We start from the raw sequence: 25938 nt of genomic DNA, 5'->3' as shown, positions 1-25938 counted from the left end.
ACTACTAGATAAGATAGGATAGGGTTGGATATCATCACTTACCTGTGTACAGACTTGGACTTCTACTACAAAAACAAGCAGCACACAAAGTGAGCACGTTTTCATGAGTAAATAAGCTATAAACTTGCCATTGGTGCAATTATTTAAAACAACCTTTGTTGGCATTGTAAATAATGCCTTCACTTTTTATCATAATTGCATTTACCTTAATACACCTTTGCAGCAACACGTTGCCCCATTGGTGCCCCCCTGCATAAACAATCAATGAACGCAGGTGGGGAAACCGAAGGAAGTGACGTTGTGACCAGGAAACAACACAGATTCTTCGAGTTCAGAAAGTGTTGTTAGCAAACTCATCACAAAAAAATAGGTATATAATTTTCAATTTTACCTGACAGCGTTTAATGAATAACAAAAGAGTGGAGAGGATGGATATATTAATAACCGACGTTAGCCATGATCTCTGATTTTAGCTACGCTAACGTTATCTAGTTAACGTTAGCGTTCACAACAATTTGGCAGTAGCTAGCTATTTAGTTAGCTAGGTAGCGTTAGCTAGCCATCTATTCGAACGGAACAGCTAGCTAGTTGCGTTATTTGGTTACCTAGTTAGATACCGATTTAACACAGTGATAGCTAACTAGAGTATTTGACAGCTACACTGCCAACTTGTTTCCTAGCTAGCTAGCTAACGACGTAATTGCCAGAGTAGGTAAGTGATGAGTGAGTAGCCAGTTTACGTTAGGTAGCTAGTTGTCATTTACAAAGGGCTGTGGTTACCCCCGCTGTTAGCCAATTGTATAGCCAATGGAACTCATATTTTAGACCTGTAACTATAAGTCCTTAAACTTTTTTACACCATTTAGTTGGATTATTTAAAAAAAATGCTTGGCCCAATTGACCTGAAAAGTATTATTCAAAGTAGTAACATCTAAAAAATTGAGACCACCATATTCATATGAGTTCATAACGACAGATTTCCTAATATAATGTGTACGATTTTTCCAGATGAAGTTGAAAAGCACCTGGTCAACTGCTTTACCTATTTTGTTGTCAAGATGTAGGGACTGGGCTGCATAAGTAAGTCTGGCGATACCTTCAGCTTTAGAAAGCAATACTCAATCTTTCAAGGATAAATCCCTCTGCAACCAATGGTTCAACTTCTTCTTTTTCAATAATAGGTATAAAATGTAATGAGCATATGTCCTGTTGATCCTTAGATATGGTAATCCCAAGGTATGTTACCTTTTCCTTGACTGGAATATTGCATATAGAGGGTATCGCACAGTCTTTAACAGCAAACAATTTACACTTATTTCAGATTTTGGCAAAGACCAGATGCTTTGGAAAATATATTTATCACATCGACTGCTCTAGGAATCTGGTCAGCATCTTTCAAAAAGAGGGTTGTGTCATCTGCAAGTTGACTTATGATAATATCTCTGTCAGCAATAGATCCCTTTTATATAGCTGGTTTAACAGAACTTGTAAGAAGTTGGGTTGCAAGCAGGAAAGAGTTAAGGTGAAATTGGGCAACCTTGCCTAATTCCTCTTTTCAAATCAAATCTAGGAGAAGTGCCATGCTTTAATTTAATTGAACTGTTCCCATTCATATAAAGAGTTTTAATAGTACATCAACATAATTCCCCAAAACAAAATTTCTTAAGGGAGAGAAATAGAAACTCATGTTCCACTATATCAAAGGCTTTATAAAAGTCTAAGACGACAATAAAACAATATTCAAAGTTTAAATCAGAATAGTCAATAAGGTGTAACACCAGTCGGATATTATTAGATATGTCTATTCCTCATGAAGCCAGATTGGGTCTCTTCTATAATTGAGTCCAATACTTCCTTCATTCTTTTTGCAAAAATAGAGGCTAACATTTTGTAGTCATTATTGAGCAGACAGATTGGACGCCAATTATTGAGTAGAAGCAAGTCTTTCGGACCTGGAGTCAAACTGGGAGAGATAATTATGTGTAATGCTTTCAGAAAAGACCTCCAACAGATATGGGGCCAACTGTTGAGAAAAAGTTTTGTAAAACTCAGCAGATATACATCAATCCGAGGAGACTTTTTATTTTGAACTATAATAGGGTCATCACACTGTTTACCTCTCAGCCTCCCCAATTGATTTCACATCCCCCAGAGAGTCAAATAAAAAAGTTGAAGAAACCTCAATACTTAGAACTATATACATTCTTGTAGAAGTTGCAACTAAAGTTAGAGATTAATTTGGGATCATCTGTGATGAGACCATTAATATTTAATTGTCGAATTGTATTATTTTTAGAGTGGTATTTTTCTAACCTGAAAAAATACGATTAATTTTGTTCACTTCTTCCTAGATCTGACAAAGGCTCCCTCTGCTTTCAATTTATACATATCATCCAAGTTGTTTTGTAGCTCAAACAGAACAGTTTTACACCATTAATGTCCCATTGATCAGAAAGCTATAACGTATTTGTGAAGTTGTTCTCTGTCTTCCATATATGCCTAGATCCAGAGAGAATGGCTGCAGACTGGTTGGGTAGTCTGGTGTCAATAAACTGTGGACCAACCCTGGGCATGTACCAGGGAGAAGTGTCATCTGTGGACCAGACTAGTCAGACCATCTCTCTCAGAAAACCTTTTCACAATGGGGTCAAGTGCCCTGTCCCTGAGGTCACCTTCAGGTAAGGATTTCACATGGTGAAGTACAGAAAGATTAGCCTGCGTCACAGATTTCAGGAAATAATTTGCGGTGACAATGACATAGGATTTGGCATTTGGCAAGACGGCACAAACAGATCTGAGACTCAGGCTACATACAGTGGGGCAAAAAAGTATTTAGTCAGCCACCAATTGTACAAGTTCTCCCACTTAAAAAGATGAGAGGCCTGTAATTTTCATCATAGGTACACTTCAACTATGACAGACAAAATGAGAGAAAAAAATCCAGAAAATGACATTGTAGGATTTTAAATGAATTTATTTGCAAATTATGGTGGAAAATAAGTATTTGGTCACCTACAAACAAGCAAGATTTCTGGCTCTCACAGACCTTTAACTTCTTCTTTAAGAGGCTCCTCTGTCCTCCACTCGTTACCTGTATTAATGGAACCTGTTTGAAGTTGTTATCAGTATAAATGACACCTGTCCACAACCTCAAACAGTCACACTCCAAACTCCACTATGGCCAAGACCAAAGAGCTGTCAAAGGACACCAGAAACAAAATTGTAGAACTGCACCAGGCTGGGAAGACTGAATCTGCAATAGGTAAGCAGCTTGGTTTGAAGAAATCAAGTGTGGGAGCAATTATTAGGAAATGGAAGACATACAAGACCACTGATAATCTCCCTCGATCTGGGGCTCCACGCAAGATCTCACCCAGTGGGGTCAAAATTATCACAAAAACAGTGAGCAAAAATCCCAGAACCACACGGGGAACCTCGTGAATGACCTGCAGAGAGCTGGGACCAAAGTAACAAAGCCTACCATCAGTAACACACTACCCCGCCAGGAACTCAAATCCTGCAGTGCCAGACGTGTCCCCCTGCTTAAGCCATTACATGTCCAGGCCTGTCTGAAGTTTGCTAGAGAGCATGTGGATGATCCAGAAGAAGATTGGGAGAATGTCATATGGTCAGATGAAACCAAAATATATTTTTTTGTTGTAAAAACTCAACTTGTCGTGTTTGGAGGACAAAGAATGCTGAGTTGCATCCAAAGAACACCATACCTACTGTGAAGCATGGGGGTGGAAACATCATGCTTTGGGGCTGTTTTTCTGCAAAGGGACCAGGACGACTGATCCGTGTAAAGGAAAGAATGAATGGGGCCATGTATCGTGAGATTTTGAGTGAAAACCTCCTATCAGCAAGGGCATTGAAGATGAAACGTGGCTGGGTCTTTCAGCATGACAATGATCCCAAACACACCGCCTGAGCAACGAAGGAGTGGCTTCGTAAGAAGCATTTCAAGGTCCTGGAGTGGCCTAGCTAGTCTCCAGATCTCAACCCCATAGAACTTCTTTGGAGGGAGTTGAAAGTCCGTGTTCCCTAGCAACAGCCCCAAAATATCACTGCTCTAGAGGAGATCTGCATGGAGGAATGGGCCAAAATACCAGCAACAGTGTGTGAAAACCTTGTGAAGACTTACAGAAAATGTTTGACCTCTGTCATTGCCAACAAAGGGTATATAACAAAGTATTGAGAAACTTTTGTTATTGACCAAATACTTATTTTCCACCATAATTTGCAAATAAATTCATAAAAAATCCTACAATGTGATTTTCTAGATTGTTTTTCTCATTTTGTCTGTCATAGTTGAAGTGTACCTATGATAAATTACAGGCCTCTCATCTTTTTGAGTGGGAGAACTTGCACAATTGTTGGCTGACTAAATACTTTTTTGCCCCACTGTACATACTAGTTACATTCAGTGTATTGCTCTAGTTATTTCACAATACATAGGGGCCTACTTTTTTAAATTTTTTAAATATTTTTTTTATATGCCATTTAGCAGACGCTTTTATCCAAAGCGACTTACAATCATGTGTGCATACATTCTACGTATGGGTGGTCCCGGGAATCGAACCCACTACCCTGGCGTTACAAGCGCCATGCTCTACCAACTGAGCTACAGAAGGACCAATTTCCCTATTCCCTACTTATTTGTTTTAAGCAAATCTACTGTTAATATGTCTAACATGTCAATGTTTACATTCTGTGCAGTGCTATGGACATCAAAGAGCTCAAGTTCCTGGATATCCAAACTCAAAGTGGTGTCAGCAGAGCCAGTGCTGGACAGGGGGTCTTGTCTGATCCAGGTGTCAAATCTTCAGGGCAGAGTGGTCAGAATAGCAGAGGTGGTTACCCTGCCAACAACACCCATTCCACCACCGCTCCTATTACCATTTTACGCAAAGGTGAGATGAGAGGACTAGTTTGGGAGTTTTATTTTTTAAAACCGGTTGCAAGGCCCCGATGCAACGTCCCTTCAGGTAACAACAATTGGGCTGGGTGACATTTTATACAGTGTTAGTGGAACACCATCTTCTATCAGCAGTTCTCCAGAAGCCACAAAGAGTGCTGTCTGACTGAGTGCATTTGAATAGGCCATGGGTCTCTTCAGTGTGTTCTACCATGGCCACAGCCTGCCGTCTTATGTACAGTGCAATCGGAAATTATTCAGACCCCTTTTTAAGCATTTTGTTACGTTACAGCCTTATTCTAAAATTGATTAAATTCATTTTTTTCCTCATCAATCTACACACAATAACCCATAATGCCAAAGCAAAAACAGGTTTTTAAAACTAAAACTAAAAAAACAGATACCTGTTTTTAACTATTCAGACCCTTTGCTATGAGACTCGAAATTGAGCTCTGGTGCATCCTGTTTCCATTGATCTTCCCCCCTTCTAAACTGAGCAATCGGGGGAGAAGGGCCTTGGTCAGGGAGGTGACCAAGAGCCCGATGGTCACTCTGATAGAGCTCCAGAGTTCCTCTGTGGAGATGGGAGAAACTTCCAGAAGGACAACCATCTCTGCAGCACTCCACCAATCAGGCCTTTATGGTAGAATGGCCAGACGGAAGCCACTCCTCAGTAAAAGGCACATGACAGCCCACTTGGAGTTTGCCAAAAGGCACCTGAAGGACTCAGACCATGAGAAACAAAACTCTCTGGCCTGAAGAAACCAAGAGTGAACTCTTTGGCCTGAATGTCAATCGTCACTTCTAGAGGAAACCTGGCACCATCCCTACGGTGAAGCATGTTTTTCCGCGTCAGTAACTGGGAGACTAGTCAGGATCAAGGAAAAGATGAACAGAGCAAAGTACAGACAAATCCTTGATGAAAACCTGCTCCAGAGCACTCAGACTGGGGTAAAGGTTCACCTTCCAACGACCCTAAGCACACAGCCAAGACAACGCAGGAGTGTCTTCTGGACAAGTCTCTGAATGTTCTTGAGTGGCTCAGTCAGAGCCTGGACTTGAACCCGATCAAACATCTCTGGAGAGACCTGAAAATAGCTGTGCAGCAACGCTCCCCATCCAACCTGACCGAGCTTTAGAGGATCTGCAGAGATTGATGCTTGTAGCGTCATCCCCAAGAAGACATTAGGTTGTAATCAGTAATCGGTGTAATCGGTGAGTAAATGGTCTGAATACTTATGTAAATGGTATATTTCAGTTTTTTAAATTTATAATAAATGTGCAAAAAAATAGTTTTTGCTTTGTCATTATGGGGTATTGTGTGTAGATTAAAAAATTCATGTAATACATTTTAGAATCAGGCTGTAACATATAGGGCTGTTGCGGTGACCGTATTACCGTCACACCGACATTCACGAGTCATGGTAATTAGGCTTCTCCAAGCTCTAATGCTGCTGATGGTCATTAGTAGCCTACCGAACTTGCTAACTACCTGGTACTCTGCACTTTATTGTCCCTCTAATCACTCTGGCATCAATGCAAATGTATTCGAAAATCTAATCAAACACTTCATTAGAGGCCTTGAGCTCATGTTGCGCAACATTTTGAAAGGCTATGCAATTGCGTGAGAAAACAGAGTGATGGCCTCTACTTAAAAGAGGAGGATCCCATCAGCTTTATGTATGCTAGGCCTATAGACTCGCTTACCATATTTATTTCTCACACAGAATAGGTTGACATTTGTACTATGGGTGATAGTAGATTGACATAGGCTCGTGCTTTTGCTGTTCGTTATACCTACTCCTCTTGTTGGCTGACGAAAAGTGAATGTGGACAGTTCTTCCAAAATCTTCAATATGCACCTCGGAATTGGATAAGGACGCACGCAATTGCGCAAAAGGCATGGATTTATTTAGGGTGCATTACGGCCACAAAGGGGATGCTGCCATGAAATTTTGGGCATTATCAAGTGCTTGTCAAATTGTAAATGAGAGACTAATGAAGTGTGTACTGCCTGCGAAAAAACAAAGCAGAGCTTATGCCTTTCGACTTTTTGCAAATCATCATTAGTCGCATCATGCAGTCTTACAATGTATTAAAAATCTAAACATATAGCCCAACGTTTGTAAAACAACTAAAGTTACATTGATATCTCTAAATTAAGCATAAAGGAGTACCTATTTCTTTGTTAACTACTCAACACAGAATAACTGCACATGCGCACTCCCTCATTGTTTGGAGAAAATATTTATATTTTATTCAGCTTTGTTCAATTGTATTCTTCATACTATAAAAGAATGCCACAGATTTCTAAGCAAATCTTGTTGCTAAACAAACTAGTGTAGCCCACAGCTATTTGGCATAGCCAGATCAAGGCCTAACATAAGGACAACTTGGAGTGTGCTATTCTGTTCTTCTGAAATAGACTATATTTTCTTCATATCATGCTTCTTTAGACATGTCTAAAATAAATAATAGATTTATTGTGACGGTGTAGGCTATATTACATGAATGTATTAGACTTTTTGTAATATAGATGTTCCAAAGGTCTGCATTGGTGGCTTGTAGGCTGTGTGTGGAAGCCAGGAGATGCTAAATGTGTTTAATTAATGGTCAATTAGCATGAGACTGACCAGTTATTGGCTTGACAATCATTGGTTGATGAAATTTGGTGACCGCCACAGCCCTAGTAACATAACAAAATGTGGGAAAAGTTAAGGGGTCTGAGTACTTTCTGAATGCGCTATTTATTGCATTAGAATCTTACACCATTTATTTAACCTTTTTATTTAACCATCACACTCAATGACTACATACATTTTTATCTCTGCCTCTGTTGCTTATGAGTGCTAGATGTAGGCTAATACATTTGACCCGCACTATATTTAGCCCCTTCATGTCTTAACCCAATGAATTTGGTGCCAACCGTAACAGTTAGTCCCATTTAGAAAGTACACTCAACACACTATCACATTGGGAACGAGGCTATTTCTCAATTATGACATGTTTACATAAGACAGTGTAAGCACAGTCATGAACTTATTTCCCGCTATCTGACTGTGATTATAGAGCAGAAAGTTCTCATTGTTGATCTTTTTCCTTATTCAGTGACAGGAGGAAATGTGAAACTACAAGTATCAGTGTCACATGTAAATCCACTCCCTAATCTCTGGGATCTGCACAGTTTGTCAGCAGTCATTGAAGCCGAGCCAACACATTGCTTCACCTGGCATTTTTTTCTCTTTTTGATCATAGTAACATTTATGCACTTGTCTTTTCTGAGAGATACCTAGGCTCTGTGGATAGGAAGGGAAAGGTTACACTATGTTTTACCTGACTGGCATATTCATACATTAAGGGCTTCTGTTTCTTTTGTTTGGTCTCTGCTCTGTTATTTCTGTTTATCAGACACAAATCCCTGCAGTGTTTTGGCACGTTTTAGTAAATTATTAACCTCGGATGTACTATGAGAATACTTTTTTAATCATTTCTGCCAGGTATAATAACCACAACCCATAAAGCAGTAACCCTTTTAAAAGAACTACTACGTAGTAATCTGTTTAATCAGTCTAGTTTATTTCTGTCTGGTGAACCGGTGTCCTTTCCTCTAGTCTATGGTGTCACCAGGTTACTACTTACTGAGCGTGGAAGCAGCCAGGCACTGTTTGCAATGCTGTGACTTCCCCAGATTCCCATAGCGTGCTAAAGGCTTGTACCAAAGTTCCTCTTTACAATACGTGTGTGACTAAGATCAATAAACATTCCCCCCTCGCTGTGTCTGCTCTTAAAGAGGTTATGCAAGGCCTGGCTTACGTGCCTTAGTGCCCTTCTGTCCCCCCCCCCCTCCCCACAGGAAGCCATGTTGTCCCAGTGGCAGTGCGCTTGGAAGGGGCCAGGCCATATCAATTGTGGAAGCACTGTTTACCTTTTGGATTTTTTATTTTAATCTCCAGATTCTTGGGCCAACAGCCAAGGGAGCTAATGCACAAATTGCATGAGACCAAAGTGCTGAGTGGCAGGGGTTGGGCTGACCCTTTCACACGCAATGCCATGCCCCTAACCAGCCCCATAGCAGGGGGCCATAGAAAGAAAGGGAGGTGGGGTTACGGACTACTTATACAAGATCATGGGCTGTACAAATGACTTGTAATTATCTGACATTAATCTTGCTGGGAGATTTAGGATGAGAATGTAGGAATGAAATGAAGGATGCATAGTCCTATGCAAATCGAGTTGATTATCTTGGATCCAAACAGACCTTGTTAAGAGTATAATTGGGGGGAAAAATAGCTTTTTTATTTATTTTTTTGCATATAAAAATGTTCCTATACATGCTCCTATACATGCGATCAGCTTAACCCTTTGTTTTTTCTTTGCCCCTGGTACATACATTAAGTGTACAGTAAAGCTCTTCCTTCCTGTTCTTGATTGGGGTGGCAGGTCGCCTAGTGGTTAGAGCGTTGGACTAGTAACCGAAAGGTTGCAAGATCGAATCCCCGAGCTGAAGCACTGTTCCTAGGCCGTCATTGAAAATAAGAATTTGTTCTTAACTGACTAGCCTAGTTAAATAAAGGTAAAATAAAACAATTGAACTGTGTCACACACACACAGAGGGAGTTGTTGCGGCTGACTGACATGGTTTTCCTTCTGTCAGTCTTACCTTGCATGTGAACACATTTCCCTCCACACAACACAGCAACATGTTGACAAGCCTCACACGCTGTCACAGCATGCTGTCGCTCACTCCAGTTTAGCTCCTGTGTGTTTATCTCACTGGTGTCATAGTGATTCATTTTTCTGTAAGAAACGTTTGCTTGTAATGTGTGTAACTTAAATATGGGTCATGTTTAATCAGTCTTTGAAATGTAGTTCACCGTGAAGTTTCAGTCAATGACTTTTCACATGGTTCAAGTTCATGTTTTGTTCAAATATCTCAGCCTTTATTGAACCTAAGATTCTTACACCTCTCCACATTTTCACATCAATTCAATCAGACACTAGTACTAACTTGGTGTTCATTATTCTCTGCTTGACTTGGAGCGTTGCCCAGTGCATTCAGGCATCTGATTCACTGAGATTTACAATAGACCTGTAGGTAATTATACTCTGTGTGGTCTCATTGTAAAATGTTTGCCTATTTTGAAAATCTAATGCACACACATGAACAGATGTTTTTTTTAAGCAGTCCCTCACTCCCCTCCATTGTCAAAAATACCTTGATATAGTAGCAGGTCTCAGATCAGTCGGTGTGATCGGGTGACAACGCCATTGTGACAACAGTAGTGTGTACGTGACTTGACTGAGAGTCTTGGTGTGTATCTTGCGTGAGAGCCTAAAGTACCTAGCTGTCAGTGTGACACTTGCGTGCGGCTGTGCCTCTCTCTCCCTAGGTTAGCGTGAGACCTCATCACAGTTAGGGTTGAACACCCGGTTTTTCCAGTTATTTTTTTTCCAGTTGGTTCTTTTTGATTTGTTAGTGCGCCATGCATGTATCTAAACGTTGTGTGTTGAGGATTGTGTGTTGGTAGAAAACTACTAGCCTGTATTATTAATGTGCTATTGATGTTGCTTGTTATATAACTGTAGCTCCTGATACAGCCATAGGATAAGATCAGTATTGAGGACACATTAGAAAGTAGACTGGAGTCCTGACAGAGATTAATGGACTCCAGTCTGAAATATTACTCTCTTAACTGGGATTTTGGGCTTGTGCACCATAATTCCTAGTCAGGCTATAGGGGCGGCAGCCTGGTGGTTAGAGCATTGGGCCAGTAACCCAAAGGTTGCTACATCGAATCTCTGAGCTGACAAGGTAAACATCTGTCGTTCTGCCCCTGAACAAGGCAGTTAACCCACTGTTCCTAGGGCGTCATTGTAAATAAGAATTTGTTCTTAACTGACTTGCCTAGTTAAATAAAGGTTAGATAAAAATATATACTGTAAAAATAAATCGGAATAAATCGTCCTTCTAATGTCTTGATTTATGTTCTTCGGGTCATTGTAAATAAGAATGTGTTCTTAACTGACTTGCCTAGTTAAATAAAGGTTAGATAAAAATATATACTGTAAAAAGAAATAAATCGTCCTTCTAATGTCTTGATTTATGTTCTTCAGGTCCTCCAGCCTCATCTAGTAACCGAGGGCCAAACCAGGCCACGCCGAAGAAGAATGGAGTGAAGAACGGAGGAGGTGGAGGGCAGATGAGGCTCAGGGACGACGAGTGTTTTGGTGCTGACATGGACGAGGGTCTGGACACAGACTTTGACTTTGAGGCAAACCTGGCACTGTTCGACAAGGCAGCCGTGTTCTCGCAGATTGACGGCACAGATTGCAATGGGGCACGTTCCCGTGGTACGCCCGGTGGCGAACGTGGTACACCCACACGTTACCGTCACGACGAGAACATCCTGGAGGTCAAACCAGTCGTCTACCGGCAGATCACGGTCCCACAACACGGGGGCAAGGAGTACTGCACTGGTAAGAGAGAGAGAGAACACAACAAGTTCCATTGAGAGAGAGAGAGAGAGAGAGAGAGAGAGAGAGAGAGAGAGAGAGAGAGAGAGAGAGAGAGAGAGAGAGAGAGAGAGAGAGAGAGAGAGAGAGAGAGAGAGAGAGAGAGAGAGAGAGAGAGAGAGAGAGAGAGAGAGAGAGAGAGAGCCCTCCATTCACATATATATCACACATCCACATCTAGAAACCTGCTGCCCTGAGGGTTAGACAGATAGAACACTCTCCATTCACATCTGTCATCACACATTCACTTCCAGAGGCCTGTCTGCCAGTGCCCTTAGGCCCTGAGTGTCTCTCACCCCAGCCGCTGGATCTATTGAGGCTACAGTAGACCCATGGGTTTGGCTAAGCGAGCCAGACTAGTGGAGATACAGGACATTGTGTACAGCTCTAAAATAGGCCTTAAACCAACAAGCAAGAAAAATAAATACCCAGTAATCGGACGCAACAGTGTCGGTATTCTCAGTGAAGACCATCGGGTTGGAGATGTGATGGGGGAGAGATATAGGTTCCGGTCACAGCCCAGCCCGTGTGCAGCGTGTGGTGAAGAGGCTGAGCCTCTCCCTCTCAGTAATCACTGCTGGCTTCTCCCTACAGAGTGACACACCCACCGTACACACACACACACAGCTCTAATGAGCTATTCTTCTCTGTCCATACAGTCTCTTGTTTGTTTTTCTCTCCTTTAAGATACTAGAATGTTTTTCATGTAGCTCAAAGATGGGAAAACCTCTGTAGATTGGTGACCCATTCAACCAGAGAATGGGGATTCACCATTAAAAATATATATTTTTTGACTCTGTATCTGGTGAAAATGAAAAGAATTGATGACCGAAACAACAAGTTCTACCCTCAGGATGTTTTCTGTTGCATGCGTGTCTAGCGGACCGGTGATAATGATTGTAGTGTTTACTTTGGAAACTAGTAACTAGTTGAATTCCCCCTCCATGTCAGTATTGACTTTAGACAGAAATAGTATACGTTCTCAGAGTGACAGTGCTGGTCTATCTCTTGTGCTTCTGTGAAGCAACACTGAAACTCTTTGCTGGGTGTGGGTTTGACTGTCTCCTATTGGCCCGAGAGGGCCACCTCCCACTTCCACAATGTGCTGTGCTGGCTCGGATCCAACTTTGGTTACTCTTTTGATTGAGGCAGCAGGTGACTTTTGAGCTTTGAGCTCACTGCCCCACCATGCAGTCCCACTCTTTATAAGTGTGTTATATAATTGGTTTCATACAGGAGATAAGTGAATGGCACACTATGCTAGGCCCCTGGCCTGGATTCCAAGGTGTGACAAGAAGAGCACCACCTATCACTCTGGCTCTGCTGGATCAATCACTACGCTGTAGGGATAGGGGATCAGTACCAGTCAAATCTGGTTTCTGGTGTTGGCATAAACTCATAGGTCTTCGTGGAACACAAGCACACTCACACACATGCTCGCTCTCTCATTAGGGAAAAAGGATATCGATGCCAATACCATCGCTATTAGTCATATCAAATCAAATTTATTTATATAGCCCTTCGTACATCAGCTGATACCTCAAAGTGCGGTACAGAAACCCAGCGTAAAACCCCAAACAGCAAGCAATGCAGGTGTAGAAACACGGTGGCTAGGAAAAACTCCCTAGAAAGGCCAAAACCTAGGAAGAAACCTAGAGAGGAACCAGGCTATGTGAGGTGGCCAGTCCTCTTCTGGCTGTGCTGGATGGAGATTATAACAGAACATGGCCAAGATGTTCAAATGTTCATAAATGACCAGCATGGTCAAATAATAATAATCACAGGCAGAACAGTTGAAACTGGAGCAGCAGCACGGCCAGGTGGACTGGGGACAGCAAGGAGTCAACATGTCAGGTAGTCCTGAGGCATGGTCCTAGGGTTCAGGTCCTCAGAGAGAGAGAAATAAAGAGAGAATCATAGAATGCATTCTGTGCACCCATGGAGATGGGAGTGTTGTGCTTCTGTTGCCAGCTGACTAAATACTCCCAGACAAAGACACTACACTGATACACCTCACTGGATACCTTAAATCACTACATGAAATGACTCACTACATGAATGTGAGCCCTAGTCTCAAATAGCCCGCTACACTACAGTACATACTGTACCGACATACAGGTATGTGAAATGTGCAACAGTTCTTAGAAAGGGTTATGTAAGTAGCCTAACATGGACGCCAGCCAGAGTTATCAGGGCGACAGCAGTGCGGTGACTATGATGACAATGCGGGCCAGGCGGCCATTAAAAGCCTTGTCCCTGGTGCTGAGAACTGGGAGCTGAATGTGGACGCTTTTCTCTTTTTACCGAACGGGCTGGGCAGGTCTGCTACCTCTGCCTGAATGCTGTCATGCTAAGCCCCATCCTCTGTACCTTGTAATTATCAGACCGCTCTGAGCTTTACATAAACAGCACCTCTCATAGTCACACACAGGTTACCACTCAAATGGCACCCTATTCCCTATATAGTGCACTACTTTTGCTAAGGGCCCATAGGGAATAGGGTGCCATTTGGGATGCAACCACACTACATGTGGAACAAACCCTTACCCTACTCCAGGCTGCTCTCACCTGAATCCATTCCTATCCACTAAACATTTAAATCAACAGCAGAAAAGGGGCTAGGAAAACAAATGTTTGGCGTTGGGATAACATATTGTCTGTCTGCTGTCCTTTGCTAATTGCTATGTGTGTTAAACCACTCCTCATCTACACGTTGGCACCTTAATTGGGGAGGACGGGCAGGTGGTAATGGCTGGAATGGAAAACGTGGAAAGGTATTAACAACATCAAACACATTCAGGTTGCTCCGTTCCAGCCATTATTATGAGCCTTCCTCCCCTCAGCAGCCTCCACTGCTACACATGTACTCAAATCTCTTCACTGTAAACATACTAAAGCCACAGAACAAATCAAATCACTGCCCTGTTAACTACCTTTGATGGAGAGAGTGACAGGAGAGGGCGTGAGAGCTGAGGAAAAGTGAGTGTTATTCACAGCTATTGATTCCCTTGGTCTGGTGGCATGAGAACATTTTTGTGCTCCCTCATTCTCCCCAAATTCAATCTTGTCTCATCGCTGCAACTCCCCAACAGGCTCGGGAGAGGCGAAGGTCGAGTCGTGCGTCCTCCGAAACATGACACGCCAAACCGCGCAGCCTAGGGATGCAGTGCCGTAAACCGCTGCACCACTCGGGAGGTCCTCAAATGGAACTTTCTAATCAATTGACCTGCATTACACATAGTTATGAGGGCTGAGGTTATGGAGTGTCTGGAAGTGTTAGAGGCTCGCAGCCCCTTGGTACTGCAGCAGTAACAGGCCTGTAGTCTGGAGGAACCTTGTGAAACTGTGCAACCTCACTCCCTGTTCTCTCTCTCTCTCTCTCCCCCCTCCCTCTCTCAGCGCCAGCCCTAATAACCCATGACCCGCTTCCTGCCTGCATGTGTGTATTGATTTCAGCTTCAACTTTCTCGTTGTCATGCTTGAAGGATTGCTTCCAGCTCAGTTTATTTTACTGCCGCTGCGTGCTCCTGGCTACCCAGTTGAGCAGGTTGAGCATTGCGTGTAGTGGAGTGGGTGTGTGTGAGTGTGAGAGTACACAGGATCGGGGTGGGGGGCTGTAGCAGGGGAATTCCTTACAAACACACATAGCTGGTCAAAAAGCAATTAGATCATAGTGCAACTCCCACCTCTCCCTTTCCCTCTCCTCAGTGGCAGGTTGCATGACAAGGAGCAGTTAACTTTGCTGTGTGCTTATCGCTCACGTGATTGTCCGAGGAACGGTGCAGTAGAGTAGACTGGGTTTCTCCCACCCAACTGTAACATATTACCTGTCCTTGTACTGGAACAGTGGGAGGGATGTGGAGATACGGAGAGGGAAGAGATAAGGTTCATTTCACCCAGGCACGACATCCGTCTATCTACTGTTTGCAGGTGTGTGTTTTCTTGCATGTCACACTGCATGTGTTCTGCCTTGAGTGATATGCCTGTGTGTTTCTGATAGCTGCATACGTGCCTGCATGCATATAATACATGAGGGAGGCCACGCTGAGCACTCAAATGCCAGGCCAGCGCTTTGGATCAGGCCGTTAAGGTCTTACCTGCTTCACTATCAAAGGGATATTGAGCCGTGCAGCCCCTCCAGCTAGTGTTCCTCTCTAGACTAATGTGCCATGGGCTATAGGTAGAGATTAGCACAGGGCTCTTTTAAAGGGTTCTGTGAGCAGCTACCAGAATAATGACATGGTTGTGGTAGTATCTAGGAACCATGTTCCCTGGGCTGGTCTTTCCTAGATATCCTCTACCGTGTTGACACACAGACCTGAGTAGTAGAGAGATAGATATACAGTTGAAGTCGGAAGTTTACATACACTTACACTGGAGTCATTAAAACTTGTTTTTCAACCACTCCACAAATTTATTGTGAACAAACTGTAGTTTTGGCAAGCCGGTTAGGACATCTACTTTGTGCATGACACAAGTAATTTTTCCAACAATTGTTTACAGACAGATTATTTCATTTATAATTCACTGTATCACAATTCCAGTGGGTCAGAAGTTTACATACACTAAGTTGATTGTGCTTGTAAACAGCTTGGAAAATTCCAGAAAATTATGTCACGGCTTTAGAAGTTTCTAACAGGCTAATTGACATCATTGGAGTCAGTTGGAGGTGTACCTGTGGATGTATTTCAAGGCCTACCTTCAAACTCAGTTCCTCTTTGCTTGACATCATGGGGAAATCAGCCAAGACCACAGAAAACCATTGTAGACCTCCAAAAGTCCGGTTCATCCTTGGGAGCAATTTCCAAATGCCTGAAGGTACCACGTTCATCTGTACAAACAATAGTACGCAAGTATAAATTTGTAAGTCGCTCTGGATAAGAGCGTCTGCTAAATGACTTAAATGTAAATGTATGGGACCACGCAGCCATCATACCGCTCAGGAAGGAGGCGCATTCTGTCTCCTAGAGATGAATGTACTTTGGTGGGAAAGTGCAAATCAATCCCAGAACAACAGCAAAGGACGTTGTGAAGATGCTGTAGGAAGGTACAAAAGTATCTATATCCACAGTAAAACAAGTCCTATATCGACATAACCTGAAAGGTCGCTCAGCAAGGAAGAAACCACTGCTCCAAAACCACCATGGTTTACAACTGCAGATGGGGACAGATATAGTACTTTTTGGAGAAATGTCCTCTGGTCTGATGAAACAAAAATAGAACTGTTTGGCCATAATAACCATTTTTATGTTTGGAGGAAAAAGGGGGAGGCGTACAAGCTGAAGAACACCATCCCAACCATGAAGCACAGGTGGGAGCATCATGTTGTGGGGGTGCTTTGCTGAAGGAGGGACTGGTGCATTTCACAAAATAGATGGTATCATGATGAAGGGAAATTATGTGGATATATTGAAGCAACATCTCAAGACATCAGTCAGGAAGTTAACACTTGATCGCAAATGGGTCTTCCAAAGGGACAATGACCCCACGCATACTTCCAAAGTTGTGGCAAAATGGCTGAAGGACAACAAAGTCAAGGTATTGGAGTGGCCATCACAAAGCCCTGACCTCAATCCCATAGAACATTTGTGGGTAAAACTGAAAAAGCATGTGCGAGCAAGGAGGCCTACAAACCTGACTCAGTTACACCAACTCTGTCAGGAGGAATGGGCCAAATGTCACCCAACTTATTGTGGGATGCTTGTGGAAGGCTACCTGAAACGTTTGACCCAAGTTAAACAATTTAAAGGCAATGCTACCAAATACTAATTGAGTGTGTTTAAAATTCTGACCCACTGGGAATGTGATGAAAGAAGTAAAAGCTGAAATTAATCATTCTCTCTACTATTATTCTGACATTTCACATTCTTAAAATAATGTGGTGGTCCTAAATGACATAAGACAGGGTGCTTTTACTAGGATTAAATGTCAGGAATTGTGAGAAACTGAGTTTAAATGTATTTTGCTAAGGTGTATGTAAACTTCCGACTTCAACTGTATATACATACATACACACACACAGTGCATTCGGAAAGTATTCAAACACCTTGATTTTCCCCCCACATTTTGTTACGTTACAGCTTTATTCTAAAACTGATTAAATATTTTTTTCCCCCTCATCACTCTACACACAATATCCCACAATGACAAAGCAAAAACAGGTTTTTAGAAATATTTTCTAATTCATAGTGTTTATCTCCACTAATTATTATACAATGTAGAAAATAGTAAAAATAAAGAAAAACCTTGAATGTGTGTGTGTGTGGGTGGTCCTGGAACTGAGTATTCACTCAAGAAGTCAAGCTGCAACACTCCCACACACACTAGCCATCTTTATTGGCACATGGGTGTACCAACCAGTACACCTTAACCACCTGTTATTAATTTTCCCCTTTGTCATGGTACCCTTATGTTTTGGTGGAGTCCTATGTGAGGTGTGGCGGTAGTGTGTGTGGGCCCAGGGGGCTGCCGCCGGTGTCTTTCTCAGCCCAAAGCTCTGGTTATGGGGATGCTGAGGGAGCTCAGCAGGGATGAGCTGGAGCGTGTGAACCCAGCCACTCCAGAAGACCGCAGGGGATAGCTAGGAGAGGCAGTTCAGTTCGCATCCTCATGTTTGGCAGCCCTTTACAAAATATGACACTTTCTTTGTTGTTGCGGCAGACAACAGTGACAAATGAGAGGGGAAGAAGGGAATCGTCCTTCCGTGATTGGAAAGAGATCAGGTCAAGGGAAGAAGCTTTCCCAAGAGAACTGGCTCCTCACGTGAGGGGATGTTCTGCTTATTCATGAACTCCTTCTCCTTGAGGAGTTCCTGTGTGTGTCTGTGTGTGTGTTTGTCCTCATCGTGAAAGTTCATGCTGTTGGTGAATTAGGCCTTGTAGTTCCTTTTGATAATGTCTAGTCACACTGATTATGAGGATTCTATACAGTTCTATTTTTAGTACCATTTCCATATATTTTTTGGGAAATCTGGAAGTTTTTCAAATTCCAATCTCTACTCTTCTCATAGCTACATATATTATTATCTGGCACAATAACAACTAATACATGTTTATTTTCCCCTGTTGTCTCTCTCGCTCCTCTGACTGTAGACACTGGCCTGGTTGTCCCCAGTGTGTCCTACGAACTTCACAAGTGTCTTCTGGCCTCAGCGGAGCGGCATGGCCTGTCTCTGGAGCGGAGGCTGGAGATGACTGGTGTGTGTGCCAGCCAGATGGCCCTCACTCTTCTGGGGGGCCCCAACCGGTGAGTGGCTGGGTGGGCTTCCTCTACTGGGGTAACATCACATGCAACAGGCTTCATTGATATCAGAGTTGTGTTCAATAGGCACGAAGCTAAAGAAAATGGTTTGAAATGGGGAGGTACTACAATATCTGAACTTGCCCGATAAGAAGTGTTCGTTTTGTTTTCAGTTCCAAGGTGTTTTGCTACGGTGTGCCCTAATGAACACGACCCAGGGTTATACGAACATGCCTTTGTCCTTCTATTTTTGTCAATTTTTCATTGTTTCTTGTATTGTTGCTGTGGTGATATACTGTCGTAAGGTGTTTTAAACAGGCAATTAACCTCCTTCTAAGGCACTGATCAATGAAACTCTGGATTGCGGATGCTATGTATTGACCGATGAGAGGTTTTGAAGCCACCGGTCAGACATATTGGCAGTCCTCAGAAGAAGCAGTCCTCCATAGGAATGAATGGAGCTTTTTCAAAAGCTTGAGTTAGTTGCTAGTGGTCATACAATGTGATGCAATCATAACAATATTGCACCTTTAGCCTGCCTGAAGGAGAAAAGGGAAAATGATAGAGCCCGGGCCAAGACTAGAATAAACCTTGGATTTGCGTTCACTCAGTGGAGAGAACAATGAGAGTTGAAGGGATTCAAAACTGACACAGGTTGCATTTTTTCTGCTTAAAATGTGAAACATTGTTAGATAGAAAATACACCTTTCTAGATATAAAGTGAAATGATGGTCTTGATATTTAGTTGTAAATAAGTATGCAAGTGTTTATTTTGGTTTGCTTGTTTTGATTGTTGTCAAGCCACACATCCAATAGTTTGTATTAGCTTGTGCAGCTTATTTGCTGACTTTGACATTGCTGTTTTTATTTGATTTGTATATAACATTTAGCTTCACTAGTAAGTCCTAACTAGCTACCTAATTTATGTGTATGACGTCACTTGACCTTGTGTTATATTTCTGTGGTCTGAAAGTCACGCTGTGATATTAGCTAGCTAGCTATTTCACACACTACTCTACTGGCAAGGAATAGCCATGATCATAAAGTTCATTTGAAATACACACGATGAGACACAATGCAACGGTTTGTTTGATCTGAAGGGTCTAGTTTTAGAACCTGTCATGTCGTCGGCTGGATTTTCCAAGATTCACTGACGAAACGGTGTCAACTGCACGTCTCTTCTTCTTGATCTGAATGCCCCGTCTTTAGTCAGGTGTTGTACAACACAACATTCTAAATAGCTCGTTTTGTCTCCTGTTGGCTGTTGTATCTGAACTGGATTTCATTGCTTGACGTCAAAGCTCTCAAAAATATATTTGAACCTGAAATATAATTTCAGTCATGAAAGGAATACATCGGCATCAACACCTAACAAGCCTGTTTCCAGACCCACCATTGTTGAGTATTGAAGCAGAATCAGATCGGTAAGCATAGGATTTAGCAAAATATTTTTGACCATGTCTGTTCCATCATTTTGTTTCCCCTAGCTAGCTAAGAACAGTAATAACAAAGTAACATATTTTAATGCTATGCATCTATCTAGCTAAGCTGTTTAGGAAAATGAACTGCACAGGATTTACTTTGATTATTGATGATATTCTAGTCCAACATTATACTACAGCATAGAGATGTTACTATGCTATTCACCGTTTGAGCTGTCTGGCTGAGATGTGTATATTTTGGGCTGTCTATTTACATGTATTGAGTGTATAAGACTGTAACATGACATAATATGAAATGACTGGAAACATTAAGTCCTCATTCTGTCTAATAGCCTACTTCTCCAATTAATGTTTTTACTCTGAATATCTAAGATTGATAGTTATCAAAGGCAATTCTTTCATAGTTGTCAAATGGTAAAACTCAAACACGAAGTACCAGTGTACAGAGGCCGCTCAGTACAAAAGTGCACAGATGAAGCGGATGCTAAGCTATAGGACTGTTTCGCCAGCACTGTGGACTGGAATAGGTTCCGGGACTCATCCGATGACATTGAGGAGTTTACCACATCAGTCACCGGTTTCATTAAGTGCATTGATGATGTCGTCCCCACAGTGACTGTACGTACATATCCCAGCTAGAAGCCAAGGATTACAGGCAACATCCGCACTGAGCTAAAGGCTAGAGCTGCCGCTTTCCAGGAGCGGTACACTAACCCTGAAGTTTATAAGAAATCCCTCTATGCCCTCTGGCGAATCATCAAACAGGCAAATTGTCAATACAGGACGAAGATCGAATCCTACTACACCGACTGTGACGCTCTTGGATGTGGCAGGTCTTGCAAATAATCTTTTAAGCAGGAGGATAGAGTTATTGGTCTGATTTGTGAAGGACCTGAGCTATCCGTTTAGTCAGAATTGGTCATTCCCGGGAAGTATGAAAACCTATGGAGTACTCAGAAATGTTGTTGAATGAGTTGGGCCTACAACCCAACATATATAAATAAGGGATGTTTGTGTGGGCAACAATAAACTTGTGTGAGAAACAATATTTGTGCATTCTTTATCTAGCAAATTGGCTAGATACATTTTTGAAATGGTTTTAGAATTATTTACTTAACTTCTGTTTTCCTGGATATTCAAAAGTGTGGGGTCGCTTAGAAATGTCTTTGTTTTTGAAAGAAAAGCAATTTTTTTGTCCATTGAAATAACATCAAATTGATCAGAAATACAGTGTAGACATTGTTAATGTTATAGATTTTTTATGGAATACTACATTGGCGTACAGAGGCCCATTATCAGCAACCTCCTGTGTTAGCCTTTTAAAATTATAAACTTGGATTAGCTAATTGATCATTAGAAAACCCTTTTGCAATTATGTTAGCACAGCTGAAAACTGTTGTTCTGATTTAAAGAAGCAATAAAACTAGCCGCCTTTAGACTAGTTGAGTACCCAAAGCAAAAATAGTACCCTCAAAACACCAGTCTCAACATCAACAGTGAAGAGGCGACTCGGGGATGCTGGCCTTCTAGGCAGAGTTGCAAAGACATTACATTTTTTTGAACTTACAATGGTTGGGGAGCACCAAAATGGAAGCGTGGTGGCTTCAAAACAGTACCCCCCTGTTTGTCATCTAGTGTATTTACAAATCATTCTCCCTGTTAAGTCAAGAATGTCCGACAGGCTGTGAAGCTTCCATTTCCCCTCTGCTTTAGGCTTTTCTCTTTATGCGTGTGAAGGAGTCAATGCAAACTCCATATTCATGATGAATAGACAGTGGCTTTAGCAGTTAATCATGACAGAAAGCCAATACTTTGCATGGAAAGGTGTAGCAGCCTATTGAAAGCGTGAGGTGTTTATGGTCGACATAGGACACAATGCTCCACTGACCTTGATTACAACGATTGCAGATAAAGGCTTCCTCTGGTTTTTATGCTGTAGTTGAAGAGTTGTGTTTTTATAAGAAAGGGAAACCCTTGCACAACAACCAGTTTATTACCCATGCACGCCTGAGGTGATGATAATGCTCCTTTGTTTGCAGTGTGTGGAAACTGCAGATCATGGTGTTTAGATCAGTCATGATTGTATTCTGCACAATTAATTATCTCAATGAGGACAAAGTTTGTCTAATCCACCAGCAATCGCATATCCCAGGCCTTGGCTTGTACTATTTGTATTGATAAGAAATCAAAATAGGACAACAAACAAATCACATATGTCTCTTGGATGTCCCCAGGCTGACACCTAAGAATAATCACCAGCGTCCCACGGTGGCCCTGCTGTGTGGCCCCCATGTCCAGGGGGCCCAGGGCATCAGCTGTGGACGGCACCTGGCCAACCACGAGGTGGAGGTCATCCTCTTCCTTCCCAACTTTGTCAAGATGCAGGAGTCCATCACCAACGAGCTCGCCCTCTACAGCAAGACCAGCGGCAAGCAGGTGGCCAGCATCAACGGTACCGACTTATCCTAACAGATTTGTTCTCTGTTCACAGATATTATCAGCTTTTGAAATCATTAGATGTGATGAGACTGTAGATGGAAAGGTAAATGGATTGTAGATAGTGAGGATGGTGAATCCACTTCCTGGTAGTGTGTTCTTTTGTTAGCATGAGCTGTATAAAAATACCATTGTTTTCTAATCTAGAGTAGACACTTCCCTCTGTATACTGAACAAAAATATAAATACAACATGCAACAATTTAAAAGATTTTTCAGTTTATATAAGTAAATCAGTTCATTGAAATAACCCTAATCTATGGATTTCATATGAAAAAATGCTGTTGTGTTCGTTGTCCGTAGCTTATGTCTGCCCATATCAAAAGCCCACCGCCACCATGAGGCATTCTGTTTACAACGTTGACATCAGCAAACCACTCGTCCACATGCCAGATTCTTTAAAACATATTTTAGGCAGTTTATGGTAGAGAGATTAACATTACATTCTCTGTTAACAGCTCTGGTGGACATTCCTGCAGTGAGCATGCCAATTGCACATTCCCTCAACTTGACATCTGGCATTGTGTTGTGTGACAACATTTTAGTAGCCTTTTATTGTCCCCAGCACAAGGTGCAGCTGTGTAATGATCATGCTGTTTAATCAGATTCTTGATATGCCACACCTGTCAGGTGGATGGATTTTATTGGTAAAGGAGAAATGGATTTTCTTGGTAAAGGAGAAATGCAATCTAACGGGGATGTAAACAAATTTGAGATAAATAAGCTTTTTTTGCGTATGGAACATTTCTGGGATCTTTTATTTCAGATCATGAAACATGGGACCAACACTTTACATGTTGCATTTATATTTCCATTCAGTATAGTTAGGCACAATTAGCAAAAAACTCATCTGTGCTGCTTGTCTGCTTTTAATAGCGGTACCATGAAACAATGTTGCCCTCTGCTGGAGGTCTAGCTACTCAGAAGCGTTCAGTTCAAACCCTGATCTCTGTCCCTCTCTCTCCTCCCAGACCTGCCGGTCAGCCCAGTGGACCTGGTCATCAACTGTCTGGACTGCCATGAGAATGGCTTCCTGAGGGACAAGGCCTGGTACCTGGCGGCTGCGGACTGGGCCAACCAGAACAGGGCTCCGGTGCTCAGCATTGACCCTCCAGTGAGTGGCAAGAAGCAGGCCGTGGAGGCCAAGTGGACCCTGTCTTTGGGCCTGCCCCTGCCTCTGGATGGTGGGGAGGCTAGGGTCTACCTGTGTGACATTGGGGTGCCGAAGCAGGTGTTTCAGGAAGTGGGCATCAACTACCATTCACCCTTCGGCTGCAAATTCGTTATTCCTTTACACTCTACATAGCAGGACCTGCCACAACCTACCAGCCCTGGCTGTGCACAGGATTGTGTTGTCATTCTAGTGAAATACAGAAGGCCTTCTTAGAGGGTGATGTGTACAGTTACTGAAAAAAGGTTGTGGGGTGATTTCAGAATTGGCACTTAATTGTATTGCTGGTTGGTATATGTTTTTCCTTTGCTCCCGGTTGACCCCTGGGAGTGTATTGCGTGCCACGGGAGAAGGGTAAGCTCCAAGAGGAGGGCTTCCTGTCCCGTTGGGCTTTGTGATAAGGGCTATGTGTGTGCATTGCCCTCTATCAGCCAGTCTTGAGTATGTTATGTTTACAGAGAGCTGACTAACCACTATGAGTCAGTCTCTATCTGTGAACCCTGACCGTGTGACCAGCCATGGGCCTGAGACATGCTTCCTGTTTCCTACTGTAGATTGTGTGGACTGGAGACCACAGGACCTGGCTGACCCAGTGCCCCACAGCAGAGCTCAATTTCTCTCACCTCTCTGGGAAAAGCACTATGATCTGAATTGGAGATATTTATTTGAAATGCCCTTATTCTCACTAAATTCAATTGGTATGTTTTTCTTAAATGCCACTTTTTGGTCAACATTGGTTGTAGCGAATTGCAATTGAAATGTGTATTTAGCTAGCACTGGTATCAACTCGGAACAAAAACATTTGTTTGTCCTCTTTTCTTTATCTAAAGAAAATGTTTAAGAATTTGTCTGTTTTTGATAAATAGGGAAGATGTTTTGGATTTGTTTGAATGCATATATTTTCTAAAGCTGCATCTGGGCTATATTTTTAACAACACTGCAATGAAAGATGTAAAGTGGTGCTCAACACTTTTGTTTCAGTGTATTTGTGTTATCGTACAAACAAATAGTTTCTCCGTCTTTTACACTTCTCATATGAAATCTTATCTTTGTTTGACACCTGTCAGATAAGGCCACATACAGTCTTATAATAGTTTACAAGGGTATGCATATGTATCTGTTAAGTAGCTATACACAGTAGAAAGGTACACATGCTCTACCTCTGCTGCCGTGACTGTCTTCTTGCTTCAGGTTTTGTAAACATGTAATTTGCTAAGCAGTACCATTTAGTTTACACTTAGTATTACAGCATTTGTCAAGAAAAAAAAATGTAAAGATAGTTTTCCTAGTAGTAGCCATTGTACCATTTAATTCACTTTCTGATAGGATTGGGTTTGTATTTCATTTGTATAGGCAATATGCCATTTCAATTCCGAACACAAGCCTTGGATGTGCAGCTAAACAGATGGGCCACGATAGATAAGACTCTGATAAAAAAAAATTGCAATAATTTTGAAAGTGGATCTTCAAATGCGCTTGAGCCAGACTCGGATTTGTGTGAGACGTTCTGTGGTTGTGTAAACAGATCTGTAATTACAGACCTGTTAGGTCACATACTGGCCAGGATGTCTGAATTATGTTTGCAAAAGATTAGCGATTTTTGCAAACACTCGGTGCATTTTAGTATGGTCTTAGTATGGAGTGCAGACATTGTGTTTTAGGGAGCTTTTGTGAATGGGTTAGATTTAGGTTTGGCTCCAAGGGCATTGAGGCTGACTGCTTTCTTAAACTGTATTTCATTATTTTTTTATTATTCTAAATCCAATTATTGGTGTGTTTGCACATGTTTATTTTCATGGGTAGTCGATGAGGATTGATCTGGATTGATTGGGTTACAACTTTGCAAACATTCATATGACTTGGAAGTACTGTCTTGTCTGTGTATCTGCTCTACATTTCCAAACGACTAAATCAGGCTATTGTTAATAGTGCATACAGTACATGTAATACAGTGAATCAATGGCATCTGTTGCCAATTGTGTTCTAGCTGGTAGGACTATGAGTTTATTTGTTTTTGTTTATCTCTGATAATGTTGCTCAATAATGCTGTGTTGCTCAACAATGTCACGCAATGAGCTTTCTCACGTATTACAAGTGCATGTAGCCTGTTTTTGTAAATGTATGCCATCTCACTGCAGGTGCCAACTACAGATACTTGCA

The 25938-nt window shown here is 42.1% G+C and overlaps 1 protein-coding gene across 3 annotated transcripts; it reads left to right on the top strand.

Moving 5' to 3' along the window:
* Window positions 1-287: 287 nt before the first annotated feature.
* Window positions 288-25676, top strand: LOC124033605 (enhancer of mRNA-decapping protein 3-like). Of its 3 annotated transcripts, XM_046345692.1 has the most exons (8): window positions 309-370; window positions 1009-1080; window positions 2504-2678; window positions 4720-4913; window positions 11033-11395; window positions 18523-18676; window positions 22347-22564; window positions 23579-25676. In XM_046345692.1, the coding sequence occupies exons 3-8, from the start codon at window positions 2515-2517 to the stop codon at window positions 23911-23913; spliced, it is 1428 nt and encodes a 475-aa protein (XP_046201648.1). In that variant the 5' UTR covers window positions 309-370; window positions 1009-1080; window positions 2504-2514; the 3' UTR covers window positions 23914-25676. The 3 variants fall into 3 exon arrangements, with proteins under 3 accessions (XP_046201649.1, XP_046201648.1, XP_046201651.1); XM_046345693.1 differs by lacking the exon at window positions 1009-1080 and having other exon boundaries at window positions 288-370; XM_046345695.1 differs by lacking the exons at window positions 309-370; window positions 1009-1080 and adding an exon at window positions 413-712.
* The last annotated feature ends 262 nt before the right edge of the window (window positions 25677-25938 follow it).

Source organism: Oncorhynchus gorbuscha, linkage group LG04 (assembly GCF_021184085.1).
Source record: "Oncorhynchus gorbuscha isolate QuinsamMale2020 ecotype Even-year linkage group LG04, OgorEven_v1.0, whole genome shotgun sequence".
In the NCBI taxonomy this organism is placed as follows: domain Eukaryota; kingdom Metazoa; phylum Chordata; class Actinopteri; order Salmoniformes; family Salmonidae; genus Oncorhynchus; species Oncorhynchus gorbuscha.
The sequence above is the reverse complement of the archived record's forward strand: the minus strand, read 5'-3'. Positions and strand labels throughout refer to the sequence as shown.

Bases quoted from the DNA above. Each gene is read 5' to 3' on its own strand.
- LOC124033605 (XM_046345693.1), top strand. From the start codon at position 2,515: ATGGCTGCAGACTGGTTGGGTAGTCTGGTGTCAATAAACTGTGGACCA. The intron at 2,679-4,719 runs GTAAGGATTTCA...CATTCTGTGCAG, and splicing joins GTCCCTGAGGTCACCTTCAG to TGCTATGGACATCAAAGAGC. The intron at 11,396-18,522 runs GTAAGAGAGAGA...CTCTGACTGTAG, and splicing joins GGGCAAGGAGTACTGCACTG to ACACTGGCCTGGTTGTCCCC.